The following is a 22,406-nucleotide window of genomic DNA, read 5'->3' on the forward strand; positions in this document are numbered from 1 at the left end:
CAAATGTTGGATATTAAATAGAAGAATCAGTGAAGAGTTGGGAATCAGAAGATCAAAATAAAAATAGGAGATAGGTGGTAGCTGAGAGTGAAGAGAAGAGAAACCCCGTTGTGCGATGTTTCAGGTACATCCACAGCAGTTGACTCAACATACTGCGAATCAAAACAATACCGTCTACAATCACAAATTACTTCCCTTTCCCACATTGTCGCGCCCCTTTCTTTTAGCCGTCTCGACTCTGATCCGCGGTGGTCAAAGGTTTACGATCCGTTTCCACAGGCCACCAGCTAGGTCATCATGAAAACCAAGCCAACGTGGAGGTAAGATAATAGGACACTCGCAAGGAACCAGAGCTATACTGTTCTGATCAAGATAATTCGGATGATCTAACAGAACTACGGATGTAGTTAGTTACGCTCCTTCCAGGATGTTCCTTACGTGGACGTCAACCGAAGAGCACGCAACAAGGTCAGTGCCATTGCATGCTCTTAGGTATCAATCCTTGGCCTGCAATTTCAACATGTTCAGAATTCTCGGGAAATTTTGCATAAGTTTAAAGTTTTAGACTTTTATATTTGCTTCAAAAATGTAAGAAAAACATAAACAGAGAGTTACTACATCGAAAATATTTCTTTATAATCGAATTAAAAACTCCGATACCTCAAACTTAAGTGAAATTTTCCGTCAAAATAAAGTCCAAAAAAGATATCTTGAACGCCTACAGGGCAAAAATTAACGGAGTTCTTAAAAGTTTGTTGCAAAAAGATCAAAAAAACTTAAGTAGTCCATAAGAGTAATCCCATGAGCTTGTAGTGCACAAAATTGTCAGCCTTTTTGCTTAGGGGAGTATGGCTGTTGCAGGATGTTACAAAAATATATTGGAGTTTTTTTTGCAGTGATTTACTATGATGATAGTATGACAGAAAGTGCAACTATTCCAGAAATTTTAAGGCACACTTTGGAAAAACTCGCTGTCAGATCTTCGATTTATACTCTACACACCACTTACTCACTAGAAATTCATTCACACCTCTACTACGTTGCGCGATTCAGCTGTACCTCTTTGTTCCTCAATGGTGCACGCAGTCGAATACTGCCTTCAGTCATTCACGGTTCGCGCTGACGTGCAGGTTGATTCGCAAAAGGTAATCGCTGCTGTCTACCACATTTCTGAAAAGCTATACGTGCTGCGAGAGATTGTTGTGATTGCGAAATATCACCAAGATCCGTGCTAAGATCTTGCGCTTCTTTCCATGCGCTTCGCCGCCGATTGCAGCTCGAGATACCATTGTTCGGTAGTCGGTAATACCTTGATTCCGAGATTCGTAGATTGTGGCTTATCAGTGGTTCTTGACCCTCAATACGACGACGTTCGAGAAGAAAATTCGTGAAGGCCTTCGCGGATCGCCAATCCAGCGCGCCAAGAGACCTTCGAAACCAGAGCTGCGAGCTGCTGTTGTGAAACTTCTTTTTTTTTCGGTCTGTAGTGGTATTGTGCCGCGAGTGTAATGAATCTACTACGGTGAACACTTTCTCGTAAACACTGAAGATGTGTGATGCGATATAGTATACATAGGGGAGAGTGGGGAGACTTGATCCCCGGGGACACTTGATCCCAAGCCTGTATCTCGTCAGCATGTGGGTAAAACAATTAGCTTTGTTCTAGAAAGTTGTGCGAAATTAACTATAACTCATTGTAGAAAACACAGAAAAAAATTAAAAAATGTTTAGATTGAGTTACACACATTTTTCTGAAACGAGCTGCAAAAAACTTCCAAGAGATCTTTTTTTCTTTGTTTTGATATGTATAGTAAACACTCAAAAATTATTCAAAAAAATATTTTTCATACATGAATTGTTTGATAAACTTATCAACTCCAAAACCCTTACGCATTTGATGTTAAATTTATCGTCATACTATTTTTACAATCAATTGTTTAAAAAAGTGAGTTTAGGGAGACTTGATCCCTGCATTTTTACAGTCACTTGAATCTGCCTCAAGATTAAATAATTGGGCTGGGTTTTCATACATGGTTTCCTTTAGTATAGTTGTACATAACTTACTGCAGTTTGTACCTTTTTTCAAAAAATTTTTAAACAAAAATTTCCAGCTTTTGTTAACATGCTCAATTTTGGTCGAAAAAATAATATTTTAAGTTTTTAAATATTTTACATACTAAACTTTTTATATTTTGAACACAAACGTACAGGTTTTATGTGAAATTGCTGTAACTTATAGAGAATTAAAAGTTTGGGTGAATAAGAAACATTTTGCTTAAGATTTCTTCAGAATGTTGAAAGGGGATCATGTTACCCTAACATTTTTAAAATGCCCGTTTAAAATATTTTTTTAAAACGCTTGGCATGATTCGAAGAGTTAATCTGATGAAATACCCTCATAAGCCAAACATAGATGAATGTTTAAGCTGTCAACTCATGCAAAAAGTTTATAGTTTTGTGAGAAATTGACAGAGTTATGTGCGATACAAAAAAAAGGGATCAAGTCTCCCCACTCTCCCCTATATGTACTGAGCAGTGATACACAGCGAGACTTAGTAATAGTATAGTACGGCGCGTAAGTTCATCGTAGGTTACCACTCAGCGATTATCTCCAGAGTGATCTGGGCCAGTTGGCGAGCTTTTTTTGTTGTGAGGAATAAGTCGTCTGAGAATCGTGACGAGGTGTGCATCTTGAACGTTCTAATCGTGGGACTTTTCTCGTTTTGCTGTTCGGACTACGCTTAGCCTACAAATCGCGCTCAGTTGCAATCGGATCGAGGTCGCGAGAAAATTTCCAACTCTGTTGTCGCGTAATACCGTCAACATACCTTTTTGTGCTTATTTCCTCACCAGTTTCGCGCAACATCATACAAAAAAAAAGAAAGCATCGCGATGCCGGCCACCGAGGTGAACAAGGACCTGCAGAACGAGCGCAAAAAGTGCACCTTCAAAAATGAGGAATTTACAGTGTGGTGGGTTGGCGGAGAGGCCAAGCTTAAGGAGAAACGATTCCGTGGTAAGTTACATGCTTGATGGGGCCGCGCGCGTATAATATGATGAAGCACTTTTGACGACGACCGCGGTCGACGGTCACTTTATGACGGGATTTTATTCATATTATATTATTTAGTTTGGTGACGATGTATAGCCTTAATGAGCCCCACCGCTGGTCGGTTGATCGGCAAGTGTCACGAGGGTCAGGGTGGGCACTTGGATTAGGTTTGGAGTTGTAAGCCAGCAGCGCTATCCAAATGGATTGAAACAAAAAATAAGCAGTGACTCATACCCACGCTATCAAACACAGCGAAATAGAATACGTGGATCGAGTTCTGCTAATTGATGCAAACCGGATCGATTGAATGATGAAAAAAAAAAAAACTCGTGCTGGTAGTGATAAAGATTTTGCCAAAATTAGATGATTCTTAATACTTTACAAAGTTGCAAATAATGTAATTTAATGCATATGCAATTACAGCCAAAATGCACAATACAACTTTGAAGTTTTTCTTTTTTATTTCAAATGGTCCAATGAATTCTTAAATTTTTGAATCTTTTAGAACACTCCATAGGGGATAGTGGGGAGACTTGAGCATGTATCTCGTCAGTGTGTGGTTAAAACAGGACGACCACCAGATTTCGCATTAGTTTTAAACAAAGCCGTTTTTGATCGGTTTTCAGACAAAATTTCAATATTAATAAAGCTTGCGATTTTTCATCTCCATGCCTCAATTTTTTCCAAACTTAAAATCAATAAAACTTCGTTTTGTTTTAGAAATAGTAGTTTATGCAACAAGTTGCAAAAAGAGGATTTTTTCAGCACGAGTCGTACATTTATCCAACGAGGTTCACCGAGTTGGATAAATACGAAGAGTGCTGCAAAATCAAGTTTTGCAACGAGTTCCATACAACATTTTTTTGCAATTCCAAAAAATACACACTGAGTGAAATTTTAAGTCAAATTTTCATGTATTTAATAATCGTTTAAATCAAAAAAATGTTGAAAAGTGTTACTTTTCGAAACAAGTGCTGAAAAGTTCAACTTTTCAGCACCCATTTGATTTATTTTTAAATGTGTTGCTATTCGATTCTGTTATTTTTGGTACAGAAAAGTAGGCTATTTCGTCGTTCAAGAATGACAGGAATGTAAGTAGTTTCACGACGGAATTGCAAAAAGAAAATTAAAGCATGGGTAAAGAAAAATACAAAAATAATAATAACATTGTATTTGTACCTACATAAAAACTTTAAATATGACCAAAACTGTTATTTTGACTATTTGGGAAGATTTGGCAATTCTTAGGGCAGATTTGGATTCAGCGGAAAAATATAGTTAATAGGATGTAACAAAAATGACTTTTTGGCGGGCATTCAGGGGTTTGTTCCGGTGGGAATACTGAGCCTAAATCCCAAATATGAGCTTGATTGGACGTAACAGGAGCTGGCGCTCCACCCTTCAATTTTAAATGGGATTTAACCCGTAAAAAAAGATTTTTTTCAAAAATGGCACTTTTTGAGGCATTTTGGCCACCAATGCGTTTACCAAAAACATCACTGGCGTGTAGGCCAGATCCTTGCGCATCTTTTGGTATATATAGCATTGAAGTTTGGAGCATCCTGGAGCTCGGTACAGACCTTCAAAGTTTGGCATTTTTTCGAAAAATCGGTCCCAGCAAAATCAAATGGCGTCTCGGGCGTCGCGAGGTGCGACGCATATCTTTTTTGCCGGGGCCGATTTTTCGAAAAAATGCCAAACTTTGAAGGTCTGTACCGAGCTCCAGGATGCTCCAAACTTCAATGTTATATATACCAAAAGATGCGCAAGGATCTGGCCTACACGCCAGTGAGTAAACGCATTGGTGCCTCAAAAAGTGACATTTTGAAAAATCTTTTTACGGGTTAAACAAGGGCGGAGCGCCAGCTCCTGTTACGCAATCAAGCTCATATTTGGGATTTAGGCTCAGTATTTTGAATGCCCGCCATTTTGTTACATCCTAATAGTTAATCAATCTTTGAATTTCGTTAGGGTGATCCCATACACTTTTCTCTTGAAAGTTATACATTTTTAAATGAAGATATCTCGAGTTTAAACAAAAATATCCCTGAGATTTTTTTCAGCGTGTAGTGTTAAATCTCCCATTTCGAATGCAATACGGCGTTTAAAATGTTGCCTGCGGTTTTTCGTGATATTTAAGTTTTAAATTTGCATCTTTTTGCCTTCCTCACCTTACGAGGAAAGGCTTTAAAAACACTCGAAAAATGAACTTCTTAATTCGACCTCGTAGACCCACCTTCATGTATACCTATCGAGTCAGAATCAAATTCTGAACAAATGTCTGTGCGTGTGTCTGGATGTGAGTCCGTGCACCGAAAAATATGCACTCGATTATCTCCGGACTGGCTAAAGCGATTTGGACCGTTTTGGTCTCATTCGATTCGTCTTGAGGTCTCATAAGACCCTAGTTAATATCATAACGTTTAGTAAAGCAATTCAAAAGTTATGCTAAAAAACGGTTCTGGCTAAAGTTTGAAAGATTGTAAAAAGGGTGGTTTTTGTAAGAAAATCCGTCTGATCATATATTTTTAGAAAGGTATTTCAAAGACCTTTCTAATGAGCTCAAGACATTGAAGATCTGATAGCCCTATCAAAAGTTATGAGCACTAAAATGTCATTTGTATCAAAATTTATAAGCACATAAGTGCCCTGAATTATGAAGATCTGACTACCCAATCTGATGGTATGAATAGTGAATCAAATTGATAGAACACTGAAAGATCCGCCCTATCGTACTTCTGTTGGCGTCCAAGCGAAATGTCAATTCATCAGCTTTTTTGATCAAGCAGTAATTAGAGAACGTGCATAAGCTACGTGACCTTTAATTATTTTTTAATTTTGCAATTCCGTTTCGTAAAAACGCACTTTTCCTGTCATTCTATAGTGACGCAATGACAGTGTTAACAAGTTTATTATAATACTCATTTGAGTACCGTAAACCGGGGTGACTTTGATAGGATTTCAATTTGTTATTAGAATATTTTCCAACAGGTAGGATTTTTCTCAAGATTATTATTTTTAAAACATGTACTGGGGTAGGCCACACAAAGTCCATGCACTATTTAGGAAAAAAAGTTTTTCAATAGTGTTTAGAAAAATAGTTACGTTAAAAATTCTTAGTTTTAATGCAGGGGTGACTTTGATAGTCATAGTTTTTCTTGTTAAAATCATATTTAAGATGTTCAAACTTTATTTGTACGTTAAATGTACCATCACTAAAGTATCTGAAATAGTTTGTATGAAAAAAAATCAATGTTTATGTTAAGTTAACTAAGTTTATAAGCTTTTTAACAAAATACATATAAATTTCAGGTAAAATTGTTAAAAAGTCGAAATTTCGCCTGAAATTTGTTAAAACTATTTTTGCTAATAAAATTATCGATTTATATTGCATTTTATACTGAATTCGAAGCACGAATCACAAGTTTTCACATTTTACATGAAATTTGTTCAACTGAAATTGCCTATAAATTTGGAGATTTTTTTAATTGTGTTTCAAAAACACATATTATTTATTATTTACAAACTTATTTAACCTTCTCCTAGTGGAAAATTGTCCAAAGAATCCGAAAATGCATTCCGTTTTACGATTAAAAATCATGTTCATTGAGAAAATCATGACACTTAGAGAAGTTTAAAATAATGACTTCCATCAACATTTTCTTAGCTATAGTTAACTAACTTTATAAACCTTTCAAAAATTTATGAAAAGTTCTTCTTGAGGTACTTCGAACACTTCTCTACCACGGTCAGTATGTTTCTGAACCATTCCTTACGTATTTTAATTGTTCTCTTAATTTTACGGGATAATCGCAAACCTATCAAAGTCACCCCGGCTATCAAAGTCACCCCGTTTTACGGTACTCTTCATTTTGCGGAAAAATCGCAAAACTATCAAAGTCACCCCGGCTATCAAAGTCACCCCGTTTTACGGTACTGAACAGTTATTTTTTTCAGCACTTTTATCGAAAAGTAATACTTTTCGACACTGTACTTGTGTTTGAGTTGACTCATGTGGGGAAGAAATTGTTTCACTGAAAATCCAATTAAAGCATGTTTCCGGAATTGCAACATGTTGAATGCAACTCGGTACAAAACACGATTAATCGATTTCAGCACTCGTCGTATTTAAAGTACGACTCGTGCTGACAAAATAATCTAAATTTTCAAATCTGTTTAATTATACAAACAAAATATATTTGGTGAGTCATCGCCTAAAATTTCAAGTGTTTATGGTAGTCCCGCCCGTGTGGATCAATCGGACCGCGCACTGGACTCACAATCCAGAGGTCGCCGGTTCAAATTCCGCGGCGGGCGCACTTAAATTCTATGTGTAAATATGGGTATACGGCGACGTCGCTCCGTGCCGCCATACCTTCATACATTTAGGAGCCCGGGGCGGCGAAGTTCTTGTAGATAAAAGGAAGACACTAGTGGTTGGTACTAGCAATGGTGGCCGACAGCTATAAAGTCAACTTCGTTTTGATCTCAGAAGCCAATTTTCATTTGTTTGATTTCCTCTTTCTTGTTGTAGAATTTTTTCAAGAAATCTTGAAGAACCAGGGGAATTTTTCACATACCACTTTTTACGTTAACATAATTACACAATAAATGTTGAAAAGTCTGATAAAAACTAAAATGTCCACCCTTTTCACAGAGAAATTCTTCCTGGGCGAGCCGGAGTTCTTCGACAAAGTTCCGCTGCACTTTGTCTCGCACAAGGAGGTGTACGAGGAATCCGTCCGCAAGGCCACCGTCATCTTCCGCAAGGTGAAACAGATGCAGGAACAGGGCAAGGACGGTGTCGACAATTACATGTGAGTAAAGTAGTCGTATGATCAATCAGCAGCGGTTACAATAATTCCTCATTTCAGGGCCCTTCTCGGTGGTCTGCTCGGTTCCGGCATCATTAAGGAGGGCAATCCGCTTGGGGTGCACTTTGTAATGTTTCTGCCGGCGCTGATGGGTCACGGCACTCCGGAACAGCAAGCGGAATGGATCGGGAAGGCGTGGAACTGCGAAATCATTGGAACGTACGCGCAAACTGAGCTGGGCCATGGCACGTTCATCCGAGGCCTGGAGACGACGGCCACGTACGACGAGAAGACCAAAGAATTTGTGCTCAACAGTCCGAGCCTCACGGCGTACAAGTGGTGGCCCGGGGGATGTGAGTTGAACTTTGTGGGTTGATAGTGTGAGGGTGAAGTGAGAACTAAAGTTGGTTTTGATGCTTTCCAGTGGGACACACGGCCAATTATTGCGTTGTAATTGCCCAGCTGTACTCCAAGGGAAAGTGCCACGGCATTCATCCGTTCATCGTGCAGCTTCGTGACGAGGACACGCACATGCCGTTGCCGGGTATCTCGATCGGAGAGATCGGCAACAAGCTGGGCATGAACGGAGTCAACAACGGATTTCTTGGGTTCAAACAGGTGCGAATTCCTCGCACCAACATGTTGATGAAGAACGCCAAACTGCTGGAAGATGGAACCTTCGTCAAGCCACCCTCGTCGGTGCTGACCTACGGAACGATGATGTTCGTCCGAGTGGTGATCGTTCGTGACATGGCCAATTACCTCTCGAAGGCAGTCACAATAGCGACGCGCTACTCGTGCGTTCGTCGCCAGAGCGTTATCAATCCGGAGTAAGTTGTTTTCTTCTGCGTCTTGAGCAGCTGAGCTAATCGCAATAACCGGGTTTATCTTATCTGACTCTCTCTCCAACAGCCAACCGGAGGTGCAAGTCATCGATCATGTAACGCAGCAGTATAAGCTATTTCCAGCCATCGCCAAAAGTATTATTTTCAAGCTGACGTCGGACAACCTGTGGGACATGTACAACCAGGTCACGTCCGAGCTGGACAAGGGCGATCTGGAGCGGTTGCCGGAGCTGCACGCGATCGCTTGCTGTCTGAAGGCCGTCTGTACGGCCGATGCGGCCCAGGCCGTGGAAACTTGCCGGCTGGCGTGTGGCGGCCACGGTTACATGACCTGTTCGAACCTGTTCGGAACTTACGGTATGGTGACCGCAGCCTGTACCTACGAGGGAGAAAACACGGTGCTTCTGCTGCAGACTGCCAGGTGATTGACAGAGCTTATCAGTTGCTAAATTTGTACGGTTCTGTTCATGTGGGGGGTGGGATCTGTGATGATAAGACTTTGAACGCTGACTTAACAAAACAGTACCTTGTACAAATCTTAAGTCTTCTGCTATCGCGATTGGATGTGCAGAAACACTTCAATAGGTTATAAAGATTAGAATTGGTCCAAAAGTCAACGAGATATTCGCTTATAGCTCTCCTGGCTCTCCTTGATTTGACCTTAAAATTTTGCACGTTCTTGTTCTTTGAAGATCAAGAATATCGTTGTAACATCTATTGTGGTTTCGGAAATAAATCGAATTTTTGCGGCGACTTCTCCGACACTACGCTTTGCAAACTTATCAACTTCATTTCTGAATGTGTAACGACATGTTGTGCTGAACGCAAGGATAAACGTCACTGACAACATTTTGTCGCTCTGACACCAAATCGAAACGAGCGATTTCCACTCTCGCCGCACTTTTTCTCTCCGCATTTTTTTTTTTTTTTTTGCAAAATAAATAGCATCAATGCTTGCGTGTTGCCGCCGAATGTTTTGGATGATAATGATGGTAATTTTAGCAGATAGCAATAGTACATATTTTATTTGGTTTTTTGCCTTCCTCACCTTACTGAGGAAAGGCTATAAAATCACTCGAAAAATGAACTTATTAATTTGATTCTGAGTCGATATGTATACGTGAAGGTGGGTCACGTATACATATCGACTCAGAATCATGTTCTGAGCAAATGTCTGTGTGGATGTGTGTAGGTGGGTGGACAAAAAAATTGTCACTTGATTATCTTCGGACTGGATGAACGGATTATGACCGTATTAGTCTCATTAGATTCGTCTTGAGGTCCCATAGGTCTCTATTTAAAATCAGCAAGTTTAGTTAAGTACTTCAAAAGTTATGTAAAAAACGATTTTGGCGTAAGTCCGGAAGATTGTAAAAAGGGTGGTTTTTGCAAGAAAACCTATCATGTTATACATTTTTAGAAAGGTATTAAAAAGACCTTTCAAATGAGCCTAAAACATCGAGGATCTGACAACACTATCAAAAGTTATTAGCACTTAAGTGTTATCTATTTTTGGAGGCCGGATCTCAGAAATTTCAACGAAAATGATGTCTGGGTCCATCATGCGACCTGTCGTTAGTTAGATAATCGAAAAACCTTTCAAATGAACATAAAACATCGAAGATCTGACAACCGTATCAAAAGTTATTAGCACTTAAGTGTTACTTATACAATTTTTGGAGGCCGGATCTCAGATATTTCAATTAAAATGATGTCCGGGTTCATCATGCGACCTGTCGTTAGTTATATAATCGAAAAACCATTCAAATGAGCCTAAAATATCGAGGATCTGACAATCCTATCAAAAGTTATTAGCACTTAAGTGTTATTTATACACTTTTTGGAGGCCGGATCTTAGATATTTCCAAAAAAAAATATGTCCTGGTCCATCATGCGACCTGTCGTTAGTTAGATAATCGAAAGATCTTCTAAATGAGCCTAGAACATCAAGGATCTGACAACCGTATCAAAAGTTATTAGCACTTAAGTGTTATTTATACACTTTTTGGAGGCTGGATTTCAGATATTGTGATAGAAATATTATCTGAATCTTCCATGCAAACTATCGTTGAATAGGTTTTTTATCAGACCTTGGGATGAGCCAGATATATTGAAGGTCTGCGAACCCTATCAAAAGAAATGAGTAATCAAGTTGATTTGTTAAACATGTTAACGGGGAATGTTGCTATTTTTACTGAATGTATTGACTTCATTAATGTGAGGAAGGCACCAACCACCTAAAGGTTGATTAAGTAACGTTTTTATTAAATAAACAAAGAAAAATTGTTTCATCCCTCGACAAAAAAATCGTCAATCAAAACAGCATGAAGGAATCATAACAAACTTGGCTACACACTATTCGAGTAATACCAAATAAAACTTGGCAGAAAAAGGCGGAGAAAAAAGTGCGGAAATCGCTCGATTCGGTTTAGTGCCAGAGCGACAATAGACAAACCTAGTGAAAGCTCAACGCTGTTTTTTTTATGGTGAGAGATTTGACAGCTCCCATACTAAATGTCTCGATTTTCATACTTTTTGTTAATTTTCTTTTAAAATAAAATACTTAACATATGAAAACTATATATTTTTGGTGCCCAAAATTCCTGCTGAATCAAATGGTGTACTTATCTCGATAGCAAATTTTTCGAACAGTTTTTATTTTAATAATATTCTAGACACATTTTGTGCACCTAATCAATTAATACTTTTATCATGAATAATCATTTTATTGCTTAAAAATTGAGTTTTCCTGAGTCCCATATTCAAATACATGAAGCTGTCATTTCTAACACCATTGGCCACCTAGCGGCCATTTCAAACTGGATTCGTCTATATACAGGCATCTTGTTAATCTCTAAATAACTGTTTTATCATACACATTAAGAGGGCCCAAGTAACATTTTTTCCAGGAGTTCTACAAGAGCTCTTCAAGATAGCTACGGCATAGCAGTTTGGACCGCGGTAGGATAAAACTCTCTTCAAGTACTCTTCCAAACTCCTGAAGAAGTTTTGAAGAGAATTTTATCCTACCGCGGTCCAAACTGCTATGCTGTAGTTATCTTGAAGAGCTCTTGTAGAACTCCTGGAAAAAAATGTTACTTGTTTTTTTTTTCGCCGATGGTTCGATTACAGAACGGGTTCGCTAATTCTAATGACGACTGACAGCTGTAAAAATGATTTTAAAATCGAGATACGCGCCTTTATTTATTTTATTGTATGTTTCACAGCAAAAAAGTACTAATCCAGCTGCGTGTAAAAGGCCTGGGTGTAAAATACATTTTGCATTATTTTATGAAATTTTATGTAATATTCCACCCTGAAATATGTAACCCATCAGTATGGGAAACTTACTTGACCGAAATATCAAGATTATATATGCGTTTATCCTTTCCATTCTTCTTCGGTCTGATGGCCGAGCGGGCCAAGGCGCCAGTCCTTACTGTTCTGGAATTGAATCCCGTCGGTTGCAACTTTTGGCATAACAACAGGGGGCAAAACAATATTTATGGAGTCTTTTTTGAAAAGGTCCAATAAACCAAATTTACAGTTTTTGCTTTTTGGGTGTTTTTTAATACCCCTGACTCAAGGCGGTTTCAAAAACACCCAAAAAGCAAAAACTGGAAATTTGGTCCTTTTCAAAAAAAAAAATCCAGATTTTTTCATAGAAGTCTAATCAACTCAAAACAATCTACAACGCATTTTTCTGCATTGATATTCATATTTAGCTTATTTGGGCTTGTTTAAAAATATTTTCAACTTTTATGAAATTTTATGAAATTATATGTTCTGCAAAAACTTTTTTTTTCACTAAAATAAATTTTTTGTCAATGCTTAGAAATTTAGGAAACTTATGATTGCAAAACAACTGGACAGATGAATAATGCATTTAAAAAAAAACTTTTTTCATTCAAATGTTGAAACCGTTGCCTGTATTTTCAATTTTAGAACTTTTTATTTTTATTTTTTATCTATGACAATAAGCCCGAAGATACATTCTCACGAGCAAGCGTAAATACGCTGGCGTTAAAGCTTCGATCTTTCGAGCGAGAACGAGCCGGGACTTTGAATTTGATGTTCAGTATATGATTCTGTATAAAAGCAAAAATTTAATAAGAGAAAATAGGGTAAAAATAAGTCGTAAAACACTAATATGGAAATAAATTTTGAAAATGCTTAAAATTTTGGCCACAAGCAGTTTATGGCGCATGTTTTCGAATATATTTCTGTTTGAAGTTATATTCTCTGAATTTTAAAGTGTTTTCTGTAAAATATTCCAAAAATACCTCTAAAAACTAGTTGAGACCACTTTTGCCGGTCCTAAATTGTGAATCGAAACAATTCTCGCCTCCGACCCCATGCACAGTGGGAAGGTGGAAAGCCACCTCTAATCCCATTAAATTGAAGCCGCTGTTTTTTTCTTCTGAAAAATAGTTTTTCTTATGTAAAAAAATCTCAGGAATCGATTGGCGCATAGCAAACCCACCGGAAATGACGGGAAAGGGTCCATTTTGCCCCATTTGTCCTAATAATTGGAATTTTCTGTATTTTCACTCTACTAGTTAACCACAGTAACATTTATAGGATATCTTTATACTTATTTTAATGTAAAATTAGCAGGGGAATCGAATAGTGATATTTTGGAACCACTTGGCGTGACCCATTTTGCCCTATGACCCATTTTGGCGATTTTCGCTAATTTTACTCCTTTTTACAGCATTTAGCGTAGGAATTTCGTAAACTTATTTCTGCTATACGTGCAAAATCAGCACAGGAATCATAGAATGCTAATTAAGGTTCACTTATAATAACCCGTTTTACCCCATGGGCCATTTTTTTCCTATTTTTCCTAATTTAATTTGTTTATAGGTGTTTTGCATATAATTGTAATAAACTAATCACTGGTAATTGTATAAAATGGCCATGAAAATTTAAAGGTATAATTTTGGAATTACTGTAAACGTCCTATTTTGCCCCATCCCCCTTTTTAAAATATCTCATGTAATTTGAATTGTTTTTCGAAACAATTTGCAAAATATGGTGATAAATGAATTACTTTTTAATGTGTACGATGTTCAGGTAAATTAAATATTAATATTTTGGAATTGTTTGAAATAGCCCATTTTACCCAACTAGCCCTCTCATCATGTTTTAGGCCATTTAGTTCCTTTTAGAAGCGATTCGCATACAATACTTATTGCATAATGATAATTATCTGTGTTTTATGGACAAAAGAATTTAACATAGGTATTTTGGGATTATTTCGAACTGTATGCGATTAGTGCATCCTGCTCGTTTCCAATGTAAACATCAACAGCGTGACCAGAAATAACAGTTTGTAACTGATTGATCCTGTTGAAAAATTAATAAACACAAGGAACCCAATTCAACAACTCCATTAAAAAATAAAATTAGGATGTGATGTAATGAAAACTTTATTGATTGATCTTCATAATCTTAGTGGATTAACTCAACCGATCGATTTAAAAATAAATGTATTATAGCGATCACAGCTATTCAATTGAAAAAAAAAATAAGTGAATAAAAACATATAAAAGTTGCAGATCAAATCTTCATCTTTATATATTTGAACGATTGTGGGTGGCTTTCAATTAAAAGAACCTAAATTTCAACAAAAAACTGAAGTGTAAACAAAAGGTTTTCGATGAATTTTAACATTTTTATACTAAGCAAAACATAATTTATAATGAAATGTAATATTGAATGGTTGAATCTGACTCTACTATTATTTTCGAAGAAATGTTTAGCTTCTGATAATTGAAATATAATTTTTAAAACTATTGATAAATAATTTTTTTTTTTTTTTCTACAAAAATCATGTCACTAATTGATGGACTTTAAAAGAATTTTCAAAACCTTTGAATTTACTGATCAATTCATCGAAGCAAAGAAATTTTTTTTGTTTTTTGACTGTAATTGATTTTAAAGTTAGCTTATATGTCAAAGTGTAATATATATTTGATTTGATTGAATATATTAAAATTATTGCAAAAGCTTCCACAAGATACGTTTTGAAAAAAATCTTTTTCATATTTTTTTCTCATTTAGTTTTTGGAATATATTCAAAATTGTTTGCTAAATTTATTTTTTATTATGATTTTATTTTTCTCATTATTTTTGGAATATTTAAGAAGGCTTATTTTATTGCGGTACGGATTTTCGATTCTAATAAATTTGCATCATAAAAAAGATTAAATATCAGGCTAAATAATTATTTTAGAATGAGCCACGTAGCCTAGTGGTAACGCTCCCGCCTAGTAAGCGGTAGATCGGGGTTCAAATCCCGGCTCGGACCAACACAACTAGTGATCGTTTCTCTTCTGGATTCGATTGCTTAGTAAAGGGAAGGTATTGTATCGTCACAAACTGGACCTTGCCACGACACCTTAGGAATGTGGCCTATGGAATGTTAACATTAACTTTAACATGTTAACATTAAGTTGAGAATGAAATTGCCACTGAATCCGCTTTGTAAATGCCGGCCCGATACTCTTCAAGGGTGTTCCCATAGGAACTGGGAAAGATTTTCTTTTTACTTAATTATTTTGTTCATTGAATTAATAAAAAAGTTCATCAAACACTTAATTAACATTAAAAAAATGGAATAAAATACTAATCTTTCTTAACAATTAATAATATTTTATGTTTTTCAAGACAATTGTTTTTGGTTTATTTTCCAATTATCATTCATTCATTCTTCTTGTTGGCGCAAATCCACTTGATAACCTGATGTAAAAATACATAATTTTGTTGTATTATTTTTTACTACATTTCCCTACAAATTCATTTGAAAGTCTATTGCCATTGTTGGTTATAGTTGTTATTTCAAAACAAAACTCTTGTTTCCTAAAGTCTTCTTAGTATCAAGATACATTTTTTTGTAAAGACAAATACGAACAGCTATGAAGATTTGTATGGACAGATTTATGATGCAAAATGGAATAAATAAAATATTGTTCAAAATAATATCTGCTCACATATTTTAAATAAAAATACAGGAATACAAGCATTAGAATGAATCAAATGCTGGTTTCCGAAAACTTGCCAATAATTTTATTTGTTTTGCATTCAATTATTTTGTGTTGCCTTAGCTGGAAATATCCATGAATTAATTGTTGGTTTCTTCAAAGCACAAAAAAAATATAGCTTTTTTATAATCTGGTTTACGCATTAGACTCCTTTAAAATAAAGCTAAAAAATAATAATATTTAATAATAATCATTTAAATCAGTAAATTTTTGTCTGGAGTACTTTTCTTACTTGTGAAAGTGAGGAAAGGTAAAAAAATTTACAAAGAAAATCTCTTACATACGATTTTTTTTTGTAAAAAAAAAAAAAACGGAATCGACGTAACACCTTATAATGTGGCCCTCTTAAACCTTGCGGTTTCGTCAACGGATCCACAGGCGTGTATCGTTCTTTTTGCGACAAGACTCCGCCTCCCGGGTCTCCTAAGTGTGAAGGTATGGGCACGGGGAGAGGGCACCGAATACCTATATTTACACTTAGAATTTTTTGCGTCCGCCCCGGGATTTTTTTTGTAAAGACTTTGTTAAGTTTAATCTGCAAATGAAATCGATAATCGATAAATAACTCAATAACTCCAAAAAATCAATTTCTGAGTTTATTTTTATTGGTTAGTGCGATCATCTCTTGCCTTAACTGAAAATTTCCGAATCCAGGGAGTTTTTTATTTTTTGTCCAGGTTTTCCCGAAATTGACAAAAAAATATTTTGGACTGGAAATTTTGATTTGGTTGTTTAAACTCTGGAAACGCTGAATACTTGGTAAGGATTTTGTCAGCAGTATTTTTTTTATTATGCATAGTAATTTGGCTTATTGAATTTTTTTTTTGAAATTTTAGTGTTCTCATCTGAAAATTTATTTCTTTTAAAATATTTTCTCTGTAATTTTATATACTTTAAAAGGTGGGTATTTTATTTTTGATTTCGGTTAAATCAGAAATTTATTGTTGGAAAATCTATTGCCCCTAATCAGACTTTAGTCCAGATTTACATCAGTTGGCGATAGTGACTTATATGGATATAAAAGAAAATTATAAAAAATATTCTAAATTTTAAACTTATTTTGAATTTAACATTGACATTACAGTTATCATTATCCAACACATACATTTGTGTTTTATTTTCAAGCTTTTACATACATATTAATACCAAATAAGAAAAGCAATTTAACATGCTACACTTATTTAGTATGAATCGCATTGGATAAAGAATTGTTGTTGATTTTAAATAAACATTCAATAAATAATAATTACAATGCATTTCCAAAAAGCATTTGATGCTTTAAAAATATATTAAAATTATAATATCTGAAATATCTGCTGTCCTTGTTCAAATTGCAGTTTGGACAGATTTAAATACATTACGAATGTAGTGATAAATGTTTTTTAATATTATTTCACAAATATCTTGGTATCCCAGAAATTTCCAGGATTCTACAAATACTTTTCCGTTTCTCGAGAAATTCAAATCCAGGGAAAATGAACACCTTATTATAAATTTTTCGTGCAGGCGGTATTAAATACTTCTATAGCATATTTTCAACCAAATACTAAATAAAATAATGAAAATAATCAATGAGAATCAAGCTCCAGGAAGATAAGGCGAATATTTACTAGATCCTCAATCTAAAAAATAGGCAACCAAATCCGCTAAGTACTGCGAGGAGAGCCCAGATGTGTCATTCAGTCTATTCAATATCTGTGATCGATGAAATATAAGTCTGATTAAAGCATGATAAAAATATCTATATATTTATAAGCATGATAAAAATAATCAATAAGATTATGATGATCAATCAATTAAGTTTTTTTCCATAACATCTTAATTTTATTATTGTTGAAATTGGTTTCTTGTAATTAGAAAAACTTCTTTAGATGTACAGTTTCGAAAAGTTTTTTTCTCGGATAAAAAAAACGTCAAAACATAGATATTCTGAAAACTAATGATTACAAAACAACTGGGCAGGTGTAAAATGCATTTTAAACACTTTTTTCATTCAAATGTTGAGGGACATAAACTTCTAAAAATATGTGCAACGGCCTTATTAATTTTCAACAGGATCAATCAGTTACAAACTGTTATTTCTGGTCACGCTGTTGATGTTTACATTGGAAACGAGCAGGATGCACTAATCGCATACAGTTCGAAATAATCCCAAAATACCTATGTTAAATTCTTTTGTCCATAAAACACAGATAATTATCATTATGCAATAAGTATTGTATGCGAATCGCTTCTAAAAGGAACTAAATGGCCTAAAACATGATGAGAGGGCTAGTTGGGTAAAATGGGCTATTTCAAACAATTCCAAAATATTAATATTTAATTTACCTGAACATCGTACACATTAAAAAGTAATTCATTTATCACCATATTTTGCAAATTGTTTCGAAAAACAATTCAAATTACATGAGATATTTTAAAAAGGGGGCATGGGGCAAAATAGGACGTTTCAAGTAATTCCATAATAATACCTTTAAATTTTCATGGCCATTTTATACAATTACCAGTGATTAGTTTATTACAATTATATGCAAAACACCTATAAACAAATTAAATTAGGAAAAATAGGAAAAAATGGCCCATGGGGTAAAACGGGTTATTATAAGTGATCCTAAATTAGCATTCTATGATTCCTGTGCTGATTTTGCACGTATAGCAGAAATAAGTTTACGAAATTCCTACGCTAAATGCTGTAAAAAGGAGTAAAATTAGCGAAAATCGCCAAAAAGGGCCCATAGGGCAAAATGGGTCACGCCAAGTGGTTCCAAAATATCACTATTCGATTCCCCTGCTAATTTTACATTAAAATAAGTATAAAGATATCCTATAAATGTTACTATGGTTAACTAGTAGAGTGAAAATACAGAAAATTCCAATTATTAGAACAAATGGGGCAAAATGGACCCTTTCCCGTCATTTCCGGTGGGTTTGCTATGCGCCAATCGATTCCTGAGATTTTTTTACATAAGAAAAACTATTTTTCAGAAGAAAAAAACAGCGGCTTCAATTTAATGGGATTAGAGGTGGGTTTCCGCCCACTGTGCCATGGTTACAAATCAGAAATATAAAAACTGTGGTTTTCACGAGCGGTTTTCTAATGATGGAAGGCACAAAATTTTAACAGCGGATACAGACATCGCACAAGTACAGTCATCCCACATATTCGGAACACCCACAAAATCGGAACACTTTTGTGGTAATTTGTCAATAGAATGCAAAATGTAACTTTTCTGCCGACCCTGCTATTTTTAGAGCCTTTTTTGGACATTCTCTTGCTATTTCACTAGTAAAAGTAGCAGCAAAACACTGCATCCAAATTGCCTATTCCATGATTGTGGGATGTCATTGTACCTCCCTCAATGGCGGAACACCTGAATTTAACTGATATTTTTACAAAAAAAAAGTTATCAGACCATTCATAAAACATTACTAAGCATGAGTTTTATTGGTTTTTGAGTGTTAAGTCATTATTTTGTAAAAAATATGTACTCCTGGAGAGAAAAAAATGTTTGTTAACATCGTAAGAAAAATGTGTTCCGAATTTGTGGATTGCAAGGGTAAATGTTTTTCTTTGAAAACTTGATATAAAACGTAAAAATGTACAGCCGGTCTATACATCAATCGAAAGATCGCATGAAAATCTTACACATGAAGGTAAAAGCAAATCATTATGTTCAATTATCGATTTTATATCATTTGTTGAACATTGGCCGATCTGTAAACTGTTCCGAACATGAGGGATGACCGTATTTCAGAAAAAGAGCTCTCAAAAATTAGGCTTTGAGTTCCGGGTTTCGGGCCAAAATTCAATCGAAAGAGCGCATCAAAACCTTCCTAGTAATAGGTGACCTTAGTAATAGGATTTTGTATGGGACAATTCCCAACCCGTGCAAGATTTCTGAGTAAAGCGTTTCTCCAAAAGCAAACCTTAAACCTTTCTTTTGTAAAAAAGGCAAAAACTTTTCGCTAAATAAGATTTTAAACAGAAAAAAAACTCTTGACAAAGATTTTGGCATTCGCGTGTGGTCCAATCCAATACTCGCTAGCCGGCAGCGAAATTATGGTAAAGTAGAGTTTGTATCGACGATTACCATAAGCAACGCTTTTAAGACAGATTGGACGTGCGGCATTATATTAACTTATCAAACGACGTATTGATAGGTTGAATTTGAGATCGGAACAAGTTGCAAGATTATGAATTATGAATTTTGATCCAAACTTGTTACGCTCGTAATCATGACCAAGTGTCGTGTTTTTATTTTGCGCTCCAAAGCACCACAAACTCGTTAATCTTCTCGAATGTAACACAATCCACATTACGAGGGAAAACACATGTAGGGTCAACATCTTAAGAGTCCTTCTACTTATATTTTCAGATATTTGCTCAAGGTGTGGACCCAAGCCATGAAGGGTCAGGAACTCGTCCCAACTGTTCAGTACCTGAAGAGCTTCATTTCCAACAAAAATCAGCGCCAGGCCTGGGACGACTCTGTTCCCGGAATCATCCGCGGTCTGCAAACCGTCGCCGCCGGGTAAGCTCAATGCGTCTTCTTACCAAGAATCCTCGATTCACGCACTAAATCTCTTCGCAGAAAACTTCGCCTGGCGTACGAGCACATTGAGCAGCGCAAACGCTCAGGCTACACCCAGGAGGAAGCGGTCAATCTAACCTCGATCGAGCTTTCCCGTGCCGCTGACGCCCACTGTCGTGCCTTCCTGGTGCAGTCCGGCTACGAAATGATCGAAAAGTCCTGCACCACTCTGTCACCGGAGCTGGGTCGCGTGATCCGAGACATTTACGAGCTGTACGCGTACGACGAAGCCGTCAAGGCCGTTGGAGACCTTTTGAGGGTAAGCAAAGTGAAAGGTCTTTTAGCTCAAAGCGAGGGCTAATGGGCTCCTTCTCGTTTCCAGTTCACCACCCTGTCCGAGAGTGACGTGACGAGGCTGCAGCAAAAGCTGGAGGATTCGCTGGCGGCGATCCGTCCGAACGCGGTCGGCATCGTGGACTCGTTCGACATTCCCGACATGGTGCTGGGATCGGCGCTGGGTGCCTACGACGGAAACGTGTACGAGCGACTGTTCGAGGAGGCCAAGAAGAGCCCGCTGAATCAGGTAGATATTTAGCTTGTGTATTATTTAATATTTAATTAAACGATGTTGTTACCCGCTTCCAGGAACCGGTGAATAAATCATTCCACATGTACCTTAAGCCGTTTATGAAGTCCAACTTGTAAAAACGAACCCTGTTAAAGTTTAGATTGTAAGCACATCGCATGGTGATAGAAGCGCAATATTCATACACAAAATCGGCAAACGTCAATTGTCTTATTATGCAATTTTATACATTCAGCTAGGGTGATATTTTAATCATAAAAAAATATTTTCATTACTAAAACAAAACCTTGTTTCGATCCTTTCGAAATCCGAAACTATCATGGACCATAGACCAACAATGTTTCTTCACATACTCAATTCATGGAGATGCACAAACAAGAAGGTTGCTAGAACCACGTGATTCTCGACTTTTCTGTGTACTTATTGATTTGGATGAAACTTTGTCTATGCATTCCCTATGTCAAAAGAAGCCATTTGCATAAGTATATAGTTTGTCCATAAAGGTCTCCATTCAATTGTGCGGTTTGTTCATATAAATATTCGAAAATCTGTATCTTAAGAAGGGATTTTCTGATCGATTTTAAGTCCGCGGCAAAGTTATAGGTTGTCACTTGAAAAAAAAATAGTTACCCGGAAAAAATTCTAGTGGTGCAAAATCTGTTCTTGAGGATTTTTTTTTAAATATAGCTTTGGAAAAAAAATATCTTCAAAATAAATTAAAAATGGTTTTGACACGCATTGCAAAGAAAATGTTTGTATCCATTTTTTGATAATGTCAAATGTGCATCGTTTTCAAGTCATATTTATTTATAGCTGTTTTTCGAAAATGATATATTTTTTGCGAATTTTCGGTGAAATTTTTTGCTTTTTTCTATTAATAATTTTGCAAATATTTTTCATAGTTTTTGTCTCAAACACTTTTTTCATCCTAATGTTGAAACCATTGCTTGAAATTACAATTTTTATATTTTTTATTTGTTTGCCTCCGCCCTCCGCATTTGGTTAGAGTCGTGGGACTTGAACTTCAAAAAATATTTGCAACGGCCATCTTCGAAATTTAAAAATTTAGTCCAGCATTTGAAAAATGTCCAAAATATGTAATTCAGCCCTTTCAATAAGTTACGCAAAAATTATAAATATTCATTGAAAAAAAAAAAACAGAAAATTTCACAAAAGAGCAATTCACTACTGAATCGGTCGATTTCGTGTATTTTTTAATTCGACTCAAACTTTGTGGAGGCCTTCCCTATGACCAATTTGTAACATTGGTTCACCCATACAAATCTCCATACAATTTTGACAGCTGTCCACACAAAATGCTACGTAAATATTCGAAAATTTGTATCTTTTGAAGAAATTTTCTGATCGATTTGATGTCTTCAGCAAAGCTTTAGGTATTGATGAGGACTATAAAAAAAGGTAAACAAAAATTCCGATTGACTTAACTTTATTTAAAAAAAAATTAAAATTAGCTTAGCTTTTTAATAAAAAAAATTGTTTGAAAATTATTATATTTACATTTGGGAATTTT

General features: G+C 35.9%; 1 protein-coding gene across 1 annotated transcript; it reads left to right on the plus strand.

The window, feature by feature from the left end:
- Positions 1-1,045: 1,045 nt before the first annotated feature.
- On the plus strand, positions 1,046-21,160 carry LOC6037751 (probable peroxisomal acyl-coenzyme A oxidase 1). The gene is made up of 10 exons (XM_001847579.2): positions 1,046-1,145; positions 2,854-3,016; positions 7,710-7,869; positions 7,927-8,219; positions 8,291-8,696; positions 8,779-9,132; positions 20,134-20,289; positions 20,350-20,608; positions 20,672-20,872; positions 20,935-21,160. The coding sequence occupies exons 1-10, from the start codon at positions 1,074-1,076 to the stop codon at positions 20,992-20,994; spliced, it is 2,124 nt and encodes a 707-aa protein (XP_001847631.2). The 5' UTR covers positions 1,046-1,073; the 3' UTR covers positions 20,995-21,160.
- The last annotated feature ends 1,246 nt before the right edge of the window (positions 21,161-22,406 follow it).

This window comes from Culex quinquefasciatus, chromosome 2 (genome assembly GCF_015732765.1).
Source record: "Culex quinquefasciatus strain JHB chromosome 2, VPISU_Cqui_1.0_pri_paternal, whole genome shotgun sequence".
NCBI classification, from domain to species: Eukaryota; Metazoa; Arthropoda; class Insecta; order Diptera; family Culicidae; genus Culex; species Culex quinquefasciatus.

Excerpts from the sequence above, each read along its gene's own strand:
- LOC6037751 (XM_001847579.2), top strand. The coding sequence starts at position 1,074 with ATGGTGCACGCAGTCGAATACTGCCTTCAGTCATTCACGGTTCGCGCT. Across the intron at positions 8,697-8,778 it reads CAGAGCGTTATCAATCCGGA|CCAACCGGAGGTGCAAGTCA; the intron begins GTAAGTTGTTTT and ends TCTCTCCAACAG. Across the intron at positions 9,133-20,133 it reads CTTCTGCTGCAGACTGCCAG|ATATTTGCTCAAGGTGTGGA; the intron begins GTGATTGACAGA and ends TTATATTTTCAG.